The following is a 13,382-nucleotide window of genomic DNA, read 5'->3' as shown; positions in this document are numbered from 1 at the left end:
AAGATAATTAGTGCTTATTGTAATGAGCATCTACTGTGTTGCTGACCCACCTAGTGTGTTTGTAAAAGACACTGAATGTCAGCCTTAGTTGAGAGATGGAAGAAACTGTTATTAATTGAACCTAGGTCTTTTCAGTGCTCCACTAAGTGACCGTGATCAAGTAGGTTTTGACCCTGAATGGTCTCTGAACAGTTTTGACACTGGTATTACCTCTGAATGAGTGCCATAGCATCCGTATTACGATGCCTTTCATTTAATGATAGCTTTTTGCGTTCTTTGTTCTCTTTTTGTGCAGTACCGTCTTCATGATCGTGGCCTGAAGCTGGATGTGAGCCTGTATGAACATGTAACGACCGCCTTGAATGACGACTATGAAAGTGTGCGCATAGCTGCCCTGAAGCTGGTGCAAGTGCTAAGCCATGCATACGGCAACAAGTGAGTGCTTGCATGAGACAGTGCTTCTTGTTGAGCCAGACACAGGCTCTGCTCACTTCTTGAAGATCTCCATGCAACATTCCATGCAATTAGTGCAATTGATGACATGGAGTACTGAAATGAAGGGGGAATGGACAGCAAAGACAGGTGTGCAACTACTACTGCCCATCGCTTGGTTATTTTTGAAGCAAGCTCCACAAATTTTTGCAAGTAGCTTGAATGGACATCTTTTTAGATGTCTTGTGAATTTGGCAAGAAAATACAAAGCCATTCTAAAAGTAATAAGAATGTATAATTTTACTATTTTTATTTTTTGAAGGAACATTTCTTCAAAAAATTCTGCTTGTAAAATAGTGAAATCTCTTCTGGTTACTACATGTGCCAGAGTATCCTTCTGAACCAAAATATTAATTGTAGGCATGGCTATTCTTTAGTTAACAATTGAGATAGTTGATGGCTGGAATTCTAGGGCTTTTTTCTTAGGAGAAAATTTTTTCAAAAAGTCAATTCTTGTGATAACACTATTATTTTGCTTCAGAATGGGTGCATGCTATTCCGAAAGAAGTCACAAAAGTTTGCACTTCATAGCTGCAGTGGTTACAGAGGAAATGTTCCTTTCCTGATGAAAAGTAGTGTTTGGAGAAAACGCCTCTTAAACTTTGAGTTGCCGTAGTAGAGACGCGGGGTCAGGTGGGTTTGGGGCCGCTTTTAAATGCTCTCCACTGCTTGTACAAATGTATCACTTCGTGGAAGCACTTGTCAGTAATGCTGGAATACAGTGCTATGAAAACTGAAAAATCGCATATTCAGTTGATTTTGCCCTCCAAGCCTCCTTAAGTCCCTTTTAATGACATTTATTGTTATAACATACTCAGCATTACAAAGTATTAGGCATTTTTTTAGAGGTGTTCAAATATTCAAATGTTCTGAGTATTAGTTCAACATTGCATTTATAATATTCGTATTGAATTCTAAAGTGGCTTATTAAAAAATTTTAAATGATTGATGTGGCATTAACATTTGAAATGATTGAACATTCAATCCCCATATCTTACCGAAAAGAACCCATGGCCTTGCTATTCTTTGGTAAGCGAGCCAGCAGTTGACAAACAATTCTGAGTGTGATGCTGCATAGTACGGCTAATCATTGAAGATACATGAACACGTGATAGCAACAACTAATAAACATATGTACGCTAAGCCACTATATGGCAAGTATAAATGTTCTCTTTTTCTGTCTGCTCTTTTTTGGGATCCAGCTTTTAAGCTCACGTCCAGCTGTTTAACGGGGGACATGGCAATGGGAATTGTAAGTTTGGTCAAAATGTTCAGTTTTTCAATAAATTTTTTTCTGTAATACTGAGACCATGTTTCACATCATAGTGTGAATTTAGATCAAAATAAGTAGTACAAGTTGAGAAACAAGCGTTTTACTGGTGGGCTGTCATCAAAATCTATGTGAAAATTGGGCATAGCAAAATGCAAATTTGGAGCTTTTCCTCGGCAAAGTGCCATCATATTGGCATCATCATAAAGAGGACAGATTGGAGCTCAAGATAGCCACAAAGATGTATTTCTCCAATTAAAAATAAAGCCAGCTTTTTTCCGAGTTTCGTTTTATCAGCTTCTAGCTCCAACGTCTTTGAGCCCCATTTTCTCATGTTTCATTTTTTGAGCAGTTGCTGTCAGTATCCTTGTGCCATTTCACAACAAATTAAGCTATAGCCATTAAGTTTCTTGCACTTGGATTCTGAGACATTGGTGAGCACTGTAAAGCTGTCCATATTTGTGTGGACGTCATACAGACTTTTGTAATTGGCTTTTTGTAAAAGTTGTTGGTAAAATAATATGTCCAGGACATTTCAGAAAAAAAATTTTGTGTGCTTACTTATATATTAAAAATAAAGCAATAGCATTACGATGCAAAATGGACTGCTGTAAATATCGTTATGCAAAAATTTTGATGAACTTGTGTCTAATTAGCTAATTAAATTTGGAGTGACAATGAAAATCTATCAAGTGTTGTAACTCAAAAGTTATATTAGATAGCTCAAAACCAATTTCAGTTACGATAAGAGCACAACAAGTGACATCTTCATGCCAAATTTCATCCCTTTAGCTTCATAAATAACAAAGATAATTTTCATTGCTACGTCCGCTCTTAAAAAACATGGTTGATTCCTCTACCATAGAAATAAGTAAAACACAAAAGTAAAATATGTCTTTAAAGAAGTAGTATAATGTTTACTGTACATTGATTTAAAAAAGCTTGTGCAATTTCTATTGGTGGTTGACAGCTGTAGCACCGCTTAACGTGAATGCATCCACGTTGCCACTTATTCATACTTCTCTATCCCAACGACTAACATTCATCATGAATAAATTGAACAAACCCATGTGGGTCATAGATATCTGTGTGAGAGCTAAACCAGAGGAAACGATGCGACAGCCAGAAGAGCATGGCTGATTGGTTGCCAATTTTTGGCTGAAGTTGCTTACTTGCGGCATGTTGCGGGGTTAAACACCAATGACCGACGAGAGGGAAACACAACACACTTCCCTTTGGCCGGCCGCAATCGTTCGGGGGGTGAGCGCACGTGGGGAACGCGGTGTTAAAGCCAAATGAGAGCCTGAGCTCTAGGTATGGATGGATGATATGAGTGACGTTGACGCCTGGGGCAAAGTCGCCACCTGGGAGTGTGTTGAGGCATTGACAAAGTTGCACTTCGCCTATTACAAACGCACCAAACGGAACAGATTCTTAGAAACAACGTGTTTAAGGAACTAATACTGGATACCACGATCATGATGCATTACAGCACTTTACCAAGAACACTGCGAGAGAACAGTGGCAGATATAAAAGGCGTATTTTTTAATGCATACAAAGTATGTGGCCATGGCACACTAGATAGCGTGTCCAGCATCTGTTGTCGCTGACCCAGGGGTCATGGGTTCGAATCCCACTGACATAACTTCTTTTCTTTATCTTCTGATCAAGCATACTTTTTCGACGTCATTTCTATGACACAAATACGTCACTGAAATCTTGGTGGACCCCCATCATAAAACATGTTAGTGTTTAAAAAAGAAATGTTTTGTCCATCGTGCAAATTGTTACAATGATGGTTTACTGGGAGCTACAAAGAGTGAAATTTTTTCTGGGATCATGAATTTCTTTTATTACATTAGCAAATGTATAGACCATCTCAACGAGGTTTTGCTGTTGTCGTCACTGTCATGTCCTATATAAAGCCCAAATTGGTAAGATCCTTCAGCACATCAAATGTTCTAACTGCAGGCATTAGTGTACGAGCAGGGTTGATGATTGTGGCTGGCGCAGAGATCAAATGAGCCGGCCCACCTCCGTCGTTTGGAGGATGCATGCGATAAGGTCGCATGCATCTCCGACTGGCCATCTTATCCTCAAACTGAGAGGAAATGCCTTGCCTGTCTTCAACGAGCATGAAAAGATGCTAGAGGGGGGTCCATGAGCAGCAACTGTGAACTTTGATGTTACAGGCTGTGGGGTCTCAAATTGGCGAGTGAGCGCCACGGTCTGCTCTGGAGTGAATGGGCATAGCAGACGCGGTCGGTACAAACCAAACAACATACATACATTTATTTACCTAATTTATAACGACGATATCGTCCGCCGAATCGATACATCAGTAATGAACACGCTAGGACATCGTTACACAATAACGCGACAAACACAGCATGACACACCCAAGGCGGCGTCGTCAACGCTTGACTTACCACGTGAGCCTACCGCAGGCGGCCCGCGGTGCCGTGCACCCAAAAATGCTGTAGGCTCATGTGCTCAGGCTTGGGTGCACAATAAAGAACCCCAGTTAGTCAAAATTTCCGGAGCCTTCCACTACGACGTCTCTCATAATCATATGGTTGTTTTGGGATGTTAAACCCCACATATCAATCATCAATTTACCTGATATTTGAGGTTAGGTATTCACATTCAGATTGTATATTGAAACTTTAATACATAGATTCCTTTTGTTGAGTAACATTTAGTCATGCAATATTTTTATTCGGCAGCCATGTGCAAGTACGGAACAGCCAGGAGCAAATCCGACTAGCAGATGACGCTTTTGCCAAGATCTGCCAGATGGTTGGAGATCTTTCCATGAGTGTGCGCATTGAAGCGGCCTCATTGATGGTGAGGAATCTTACCCTTTCTGCTGAAATTGGCAGTGCTGTGGAAATGATTATATTGTCTGTTTGTATTGTTTAAAAAACAACTAGTGTTGTGTATTATTTTTTGTGGAAAGAAATGTATTTCATTTGTTTACCCTTGGAAAGTTTCATGGCTATCATTGTTTATCGCGAAACCTGTTTTTAACTATATACCAGTTTCGTCTTACCACCCTACAAGTTCTAAACTTTGCCTTTTTGCACTGCTAAATATGCTGCGTGATTCTCTCCGATACAAGTAGCATGCATATCAGCTTTGTGCACTGTGTTTTATTGGATGCTTCGTGGTTTTCTACTTTGGTCAGAAACGGGAGCTTACTCCGTGATAACGTCAAGGTTGTTAAGACAGTCCTAATATGTGAGTGCTCTTGCGCTGTTAGACTAGTGTCTTAATGTACTGTGGACCAGCATTTACTCTCAGTGCAACTATGAGAATCTGCATGAGAAATTTACAACTTGATTTTATTGCTGAAAGTAATCTGAAATTCTATTTTCCTGTTAGGAAACTGCTGAAAGTGACATTAAAGATGAATGAAACGATTTTTTGTGTATTAGTGAAGTGCCAATCCCGAGAACGCCACTCTTACAGCGACATGACGTTTGAAAAGCAAGAAAACTTAACGAAAGGAAAATGCTGATGGAGACGCCACCTTGAGATTTTCGCACCAAAATCCCGTGATGTAGAAATTTTTGAAGACGTCTACTGGGTCCTGCGTAGCTTCTAATCAATAAAAATGAAGTACATTGTCATCTGTGAGTGTCAGAGACCTAGCATACGAAGTTTCAAAAAATTTTATCAAGCCAAAACCACGAAAATCCGAAAGATACGTTTGTAAATTAGTTACCTCATGTGCCGAGATTTTGGCGTCGAATTTCAAAAGGACACTTGATTTTCTCCGCTAATAATTAACCCATAATAGTAATACATATGGTGTTAGAGTTCTCTGAGTGCAGTTAGTTAACATAAACCAAGTCGTTAGTATTTGTCTTTAGTGTCTCTTCAAAGGGGCCCTGCAACACTTTTCGAACATACTAGTTGAAAAATACTGCAATTGGTAGTAAAAGCTCCCGAGAACACACGAGCCAAATATCATAGTGCAGCATGCGACCTAAAATTCATAATAAATTCTCAAGGTCAGCTAACAATTACTTCTTCCCACGACAATGACGAAAGAAGCTCAAAAATCATTCGTCGCAGCTGTTCTATCAGCCATTGGCTAATATGAACATGGCGTGCTCAGTCATTACAGGGATCGCTGCGGGCGGCCGCGACTTGTCCACGGGAGCGCACACGATCACACTGAAGAGCCACGCATTCGGAAAAAATAAAAAAAGAGAGATAGAGAAAGTGCTCAAGTTTACGAGGTGCACGGGATGTATTTTTTTCCCCCGTGCCATCACTCCCTGCTTTGCTTTCTGGGAATTGAGGCTAGCCCGCTGCCTTTGCGCGGACATGTCTCCCCTCCTCCGCTGTCTGCCGCACTGGGCGAGCGGAGTGACGTTTAACCCCCTCACCCGGTAGCAAATGTTGACTATGGCGCCGCGCGCGGAGTCTCCCGAGAGGTTTTCGCGCGCTGCATCGGGAGCGGACTGTGAGACCTCTCCGGGGACGACATGGGGTAAGCGCGCTTTTCTTTTCCGTCCGTCAGCTCCCTGTGGGGCTCGTTCGGACTTCGCCAACAGCGCCTTGCGCTCGCGGCGAACGCTTACCTTATGTCGCCCCCCCCCTTCCGAACGCTCGGCCGAAGGGTGGTACGGTGTCCTAGTGCGTGGCCTAGCTACGTCGACCCGTCTCCCTCCGAAGCCAACGCGAGCGCCTTTGCCCCCACTCGAGCAACCGGGCCTTGGTCCCGGTGTCTCCGTGGATCACCTTTACCGCGGAGACGTGCTCGTGGCACCCTGTGTAGTACTTTTGTGCCCGTGGCGGGGATAAGCCTATTTGCTTTCCCATCGCGCCTTTGCAACGGGCTGTACTGCGTTTGGTGTTGCCACACTAAAGTGTTGCGACTTTGAGCAGTATCGTGTTCTCGCCACGGCGACGGTTAACGCGTGCCCTGCGGCTCGCTAAGACCGGACCCACGCTGGTGGCGGTACTCCTTCGGGATACGTGTACACCACAGCTTCCAGCGCTTTTGTTGGAATGAGAGAAGAGAAAACGTGGTTGTAGAATGCAACAAATCTTTGTAGCTTCGCTCATACTGGACAGATTCTGAAAATTTTTACGGCAGGGTATTCGTGAGGCAATAAGCTTTTTTTAGTGAATTCATTCCATTGCTACTTGAATGAGTGCTTCAGGACCCCTTAAAGACAGCATTTATCCTGCTTCGAAAATTGCTTCAAATGTCAAACTGACTTTTCTATTATGGTATGGTATGACAGCTGATATTGATAGAAGTACTGCATTTATCAATTCTTTTGTATGCATACTTGGTTATGTGTGCATATGGGCAGTTGACCAAAAATCGCTCGAGTGATGGCTCACTTAGGAGTACTTGGTACGTATAGTACTTTTGTTCTCTAGCTTGTCTTCATAAACTTCTATAGGCCATTTGCAATTTGTATTTGTGCACATTCATAAAGAGTGCCAAAGACATGTATGTAGTGTAGCTTGCCTTGACAATTCTTCGCTTAACTTTTCAAAGCCACACCCTAAGGCACATTTCTAGAAAGTTAAATCATGCGACTTCACTATGTGCTGCAGGGCACCATGGGCCACGTGAGCCTGCACTTCCTGGAGCAAACTCTCGATAAGAAGCTGATGTCAAATCTCAGGGTGAGTTTGGTGACACAACGTAAAGTCGGTGTATTTCTTAGTTTCTTTTTTTTTTTGTTTAGTTGCGCTCAGTTTTACTGAAGTTGGTGTCCAAGCTCTGGGCCATACTTAAAACCTAGTATTTGAATATACGGTCCAAAGTACCGTTACCCACTCCAAATGTAAGAAATTTATTCTGTGGCTCCAGTTCCCATTAGGTTTATATATCTGAAATGGCAGTAAGTAAATCACTATAGGAGAGAAATTGGTCATACACTATTGAGCTAAGCGACCCTTTCTACTGTTGAAACAACCATCCTAAAACGTGGTTTGTCTTTATGCCTAGGCAGCTAGTGCACTGCAGCATTTGCAGTAAATTTATAGTAGATCATGTTGCTTGCTTTGTTCTCTTGCACTATATATGTTTTGCTGCACCAACCTTGTACAAAGGTTGGTGCAGCAAAACATGTAATTTTTATCATCATACTCAGCTGGTGCAAGAATAAGGGAAAAGATAAAAAAGAAGCCGCAGGCAAATTATGCTATTATTTCTGTCATTGTGCATACTTGCATGGCTTCCGTCCCTCATCTAGAAAGTTTACGCTTAGCATCAATGTCTACTGACCCTGACGGATCATGAACTAGCCCGAGTGGTGAGTTATGACTTACCAATGAGTTTCGTTTCTGCTGTGCAATAGGTTAATTTACGTTTTACTGTATATTGATGGTCCAACAAACTGGCCTGTGTATGTTTAAGACCGCTCTGTATGTCGTGCCTCATGTTTTCAGTGCATGTCTGTTTAAAGAACTTTCACTACATTTTGCTAAACCACTAATGGTTTGCTACAATCTTGGCATAAGATAAGAAAGGTGACAAAGCCAATGAAGATTTTGTGCTGTGAAGGCTGGATCGCAGCATTGCTTTAATAGGGGAAAGCTACCAATGGGCAAGCCAGTGTGTTCATTCTAGTCTGGCATATCTAAAGACACAAATTTGAGAGTTCTAGTGTTGAGGACATCTACCCATGATGACTTGTTAACTGCAGTAGTGTCTTAGTGGCTGTGATATTTTCTTAGTCTCTTACTGTTAACAGGATTATGGGAGTCCTGTTTTTTTTTCACAGTGGCTGCACTCTGACCGAAAAAAAAATGCAATAATGTTTGTGGGCTAAACTTTGAATGCACTATCAAGAACGTCAAGCGATTGGGTTGTCTAGAAGTGTTACACTGCGTGGCACCCTGTGTTTCTTTGGGATGTGAGACTAAATTTGTCATTCGTATCGTGTAGGCTTTCTTCTAGAGTTGGCCACAGGGCAAAGAGTTGGGCAGCTAGCAAAGTTGCCTTTTCTGTTGTGCAGCGCAAACGTTCAGCGCACGAGCGGCAACGCGAGAGCTACGAGAGTGGCGAGTGGTCTTCAGGCCAACGATGGGCAGATGACGCACCTCGTGAGGAAGTGGATGCCCAGAGTGTTAGCCTTATGGGCTCGGGGGCCTGTGGGGCGTTTGTACACGGCCTTGAGGATGAGTTCCTCGGTAAGCATGCGAAACAGAACACCATGATGGCAGGAGACCTGTATTTGTGCTCTCTCTGGGGCTGTGCAGAAGTACGACTGGCATCTCTGGACTCCCTATGCCGCCTGGCATTGCAGTTCCCATCATTCGCAGCCCAGTCCCTGGACTTTATTGTGGACATGTTCAATGACGAGATTGAAGAGGTACGGCTCAAGGCCATTCAGTGCTTAGGCCGCATCAGCAACCAGATAGTGCTGCGTGAGGACCAACTGGAGACCGTCCTTGCTGTGCTCGAGGTGAGCCAAAGTGCCCGATACTAATGAGTTGATTCCTAAAATGATTATAACATGTTGTGATGATTCTCTGTACACTGGACGTAATGCCTATTACCTTCAGAGAAAAATAATAAATAGATAATCATGCTGCTAACTTCAAAATGGGCCCATTTTGTCTTGGAGACACATGACCACGTTCCCATCAACTTTGCTCTATCAAGCACTTGTTGCGGTGTTTACTAATATGCATTTTCGCATAACTTCACTTTTGTAAGCTCATTGTTTCTTTGTAAGTACTGTAGAATCACATTTTTTTCATAGGTACACACTTTTATTCAGAAGGTATGTCACTCTGTCGCATGTTTTAGAGTGTTCTCCAAAGAGGTTGCTAATAAAATATTGTTCATGAAGTAATGTGTTCACTTAAATTTATTGAGCTACTCAGCCGAATGGAAGCTCTTGTGGAAATACCTTATTTACTCCCATAATAGGCGCACCCCTAGTTTGGTCGCAGAATATTTGTTTTTTTTTAATTCCGTGCATAATAGGCGCATCCCGAACTTGGCCATGGTCAGAAACAATTCTACCCCACAGCAGTACTGTTGGAATGGGGTCCCCGTACCCTGAAGAAGAAAAGAAGACAAATCGAGGAGCAAATAAAAAAAATCTGAAGTGCAACGACGTAACCAACGTGTTTGACGAAATAAAACTTGTAAAAAAGGCGTCCATGAGCGAAAAAAAAAAGGGGGGGGGGCTCTTTCATCAATTACTGATACCCCCGAATCGCCGCGCTTCTTGTAGGTCACGTGTACAACGCCGGGGGCTCGATCCCCATCACCATCATCAGAGAAAAAGAAATGCATTTTGCAAGCTGTGTGCGTATGTTGTAGTCCTGTATTCAACTTTAGTTCCACCATGGGGAAGTACGCAAGCTACACGGCTTGATTTAAGCTGAAGGCAGTGCAGCGCGTGCTGGAGCATGGCAACCAGGCTGCAAGCAGGCATCTCAGTATTGGAGAAACCAGTATTCGATACTGAAGGGATTAAGAAAAAATACTTAAGGCGATGAAAAAGACACGACACGCTTTTTGCGGTGCCAAGACTGGCAGGTATCCGAACATCGTAGAGCAACTGGTCTGGCATATACGGGAGCCACGACGAGACGGCTGTGCTATTGTGCAGACTAAGGCGTGCAGAATATCCAGAGCGCAGCGCACCAAAGCAAAAGAGTTCAAGCCAGCTCTGTATGAACAACTCGTTTCATGCGGCGCCATGACCTCGCACTGCGAAGGCAGGTCACCTTGTGCCAGCACTTGCCCGCAGCATATGAGGACAAAATGGAGAACTTCCACCGTTATAAAGCTCTGACAGCAGAAAGACTTCATTTTGTCTCCGATCGGCAACGCAGATCAGACCCCCCTTTGCTTTGATATGCCGCGGAACACGACAATGGTGGAGAAATGCTCACGGGGTGTCATTGTCAGAACGTCTGGGGCTGACAAACAACAATGCACCGTAATGCTGGCGGTGACAGCGGATGGGTGCAAGCTACTGCCTCACGTATTTTTAAATGTAAGACGCTCCCAAAGGCTAATTTCCCTTAAGGCATCTATGTCAAAGTCCAGGAAAAAGGCTGGATGAGAGCGGAACTCATGCTGGATTGCGTGAAAACAGTCTGGGGTTGGCGGCTGGGTGGTCTGCTGCTCCCGTCCATGCTTGTCTTGGACAGTTTTCGTGGGCACCTAGTAGACCGTGTACAAGATGAGCTAAAGGAGCTGCGCACAGATCTGGCAGTGATTTCGGGCGGCCTCACATCGATACTGGAGCATTTGTATGTTTCCTTGAATAAGCCTTTCAAGGACAATGTTCGAAGGCTCTACACCACCTGGATGGCTGGAGGACAACATCAGCTGACTTTAGGTGGTAAGATTAAGAGGCCGCCTGTGGAAATGCTGTGCGCTTGGATCGTGGAAGCATGGCAGGCAGTCTCCGATGAAGTTGTCAGGAAAAGCTTCAAGAAGACGAGTATCTCAAACCCACTGGATGCGAGTGAGGATGACATGTTGTTGGGTACGGATGATTCAAACACCGAAAACAAATCCGCATTCGGCGAGGATGTATGTGTGCTCTCCAACTCGGACTCCGAATAGGGAAAAGGAAGAACACCTATGACTTTAGTGTAAATAAATTTTATGTGTGTGTGTGTGTGTGTGTGTGTGCGCAGTTGATGTCTCTCGCTTGTTCATTAAAAGGTACGTAGGTATGTTTTATGCTGAATTAATTGGTAAATGGTAAAATAGCCTTTTACATGACAAATGTGCACATTTAAAGCGCGAGAACGGAGTCGAAAAGATTTTCGAAATTTTACTCTGCATAATTGGCGCACCCCTAACTTCGAGCCGGATTTTCTGAAAAAGAAAAAGTGCACCTATTGTGCAAGTAAATACAATGATTGTTTCCTATGAAAAAATGGTGACAGGAAAAACGTGATTTTCTCAGTTAACTAAACATGACAATCTGGCTTTCTCTCACCTCCATCAAAAACTAGGCGTGTACTAATATTCAAGTTTTAAATTTCAAATTGAATGTCGCCTACCTTTTTGTACAACTTGATTCAACTTCGAATAGCTAGTATTTGAAATTTCGAGTTATTTGATGGAGCGAATACCGTATTTACTCAAGTGATAAACCTACCTTCTCTTTTTTTTTTAGAAAAGTTGACACCGATTTGGGGGAAGGGTTCATTGCGTGGGAGAAAAAAGTCGCAGGAGTTATAACGGCGAAAATTTTGCTTGAGGGCTTTGCTTGTTTTGGCCCGGGAAATGTGCAACAAATCTTTTTTGTAGCTCGAAGCTCTTTTTGTTTCCTGCTGTGAAGAAAGCACATGGATCGATGCCAAATTGTCGTCCAGCAGCGCGGTTCCCATGCTCCAGCACATGCTGTTTGTAACCAGCTGTGTAGCTAGCGTACCGCCCGAACATGCCCTGCGCAGCAGGTGTCTTAACTAAGTTCATAACAACAAACCCGAGACCAAAAAATGCAGCGTCGGATGGCAATGCACAAACGTGGGAGTAAACGTTGTGGGTGCATGATGCGCCAACGGCGTGGTGGGTGCAGTTGCGCTTTGCATGGCCTCCAAGATGGCGGGTACATGGCGTGTTTCTACGCCACGCGCTCGTTATTTTGGAGGCTACGTGCTTTGTTTTTGTGTCGCTGTGCTTGCGTGGCGCTATCAGCAAAGAGGATTCTCCTGCATTCAACAGATGGTGCTTTGTCGCAAAAGGCGCAATGTTAAAATCTTGATTGACGTCGTCTGCACTCGCGGTGCTCACAACTATTTAGCATGGTTGCGCAACTGTTTTGGCTTTTACTGCGTTGTTGCTTTGTGATATAATGGCTGTATTTAACATTCTTTCGATTGTTAATGGCACTTGTTATTCTACCTAAATAAGATGAACAGATACATTAAAAAAGTTTTATTATTTTTTTATTTTTCGAGGACCAAGGTGGGGGGTGGATTCATTATGCGAGTGGGTCCATTAGGCGAGCAAATACGGTATCTTACAGGTAACAACGGTCAGTGGTGCAACTTGGTTAGAATCGGGTGGATAAAACTAACACTAACGTCGTTACAGTAGCCATTTCGTTAAAACTACCCCCAATATCCTTGTTCAAAAGCGAGCACGTGTTTACTTACAAGGAGATTGTGTCATTTAAGCATGTAAAATAATAACATGTGAGAACGCTAAAGCCGTTCACAACTCCGCTGCCAAAATAAAGGCACGGATTTCTTGTGCACTTAGGTCGCATTTCCTACAAGCGCCGTTAAAGCGTACTGACCCCGAAATACTTGGTTATTGGCTTCACATATTAAAATTTGTTCATTCTGTGCATTAGTCACGACCACACTGCACCACTAGTTGCTCTAGGAACTCCCATCGTTCCAGTGCACAATTAAAATGTTACTGTGAACGGGTGCTTGAAGGTTTTTAGGCCCAGAGGACCCATGGCGACCAAGCACAACGTTACTGTTACCAGATCAGTGTATTTATTATTGTAGTTTTACAGCAGCAGTCACTCACCATGCTTCGTGCTCGAGTTCATTAGCAGATTTTATTTCTTTGTCCTTTGTTTCAACTTTCAATGAAATGTCTTGTATTTGATGTTCAATCTGATATTCTATATATTTGGCCACTAT

The 13,382-nt window shown here is 43.1% G+C and overlaps 1 protein-coding gene across 1 annotated transcript in view; it reads left to right on the top strand.

Moving 5' to 3' along the window:
* IntS4 (integrator complex subunit 4) overlaps positions 1 to 13,382 on the top strand; it is a 44,132-nt gene that overhangs the window by 8,948 nt on the left and 21,802 nt on the right. The window contains exons 5-9 of the mRNA XM_037434909.2: positions 296 to 435; positions 4,490 to 4,610; positions 7,347 to 7,418; positions 8,756 to 8,930; positions 9,000 to 9,205. Of these exons, the coding sequence (XP_037290806.1) occupies positions 296 to 435; positions 4,490 to 4,610; positions 7,347 to 7,418; positions 8,756 to 8,930; positions 9,000 to 9,205 (714 nt within the window). The remainder of the gene's footprint in view (positions 1 to 295; positions 436 to 4,489; positions 4,611 to 7,346; positions 7,419 to 8,755; positions 8,931 to 8,999; positions 9,206 to 13,382) is intronic.

The sequence above is a fragment of the Rhipicephalus microplus genome, chromosome 1, assembly GCF_043290135.1.
Source record: "Rhipicephalus microplus isolate Deutch F79 chromosome 1, USDA_Rmic, whole genome shotgun sequence".
Taxonomy (NCBI): Eukaryota; Metazoa; Arthropoda; class Arachnida; order Ixodida; family Ixodidae; genus Rhipicephalus; species Rhipicephalus microplus.
This window is presented reverse-complemented; position numbering and strand designations above follow the sequence as displayed.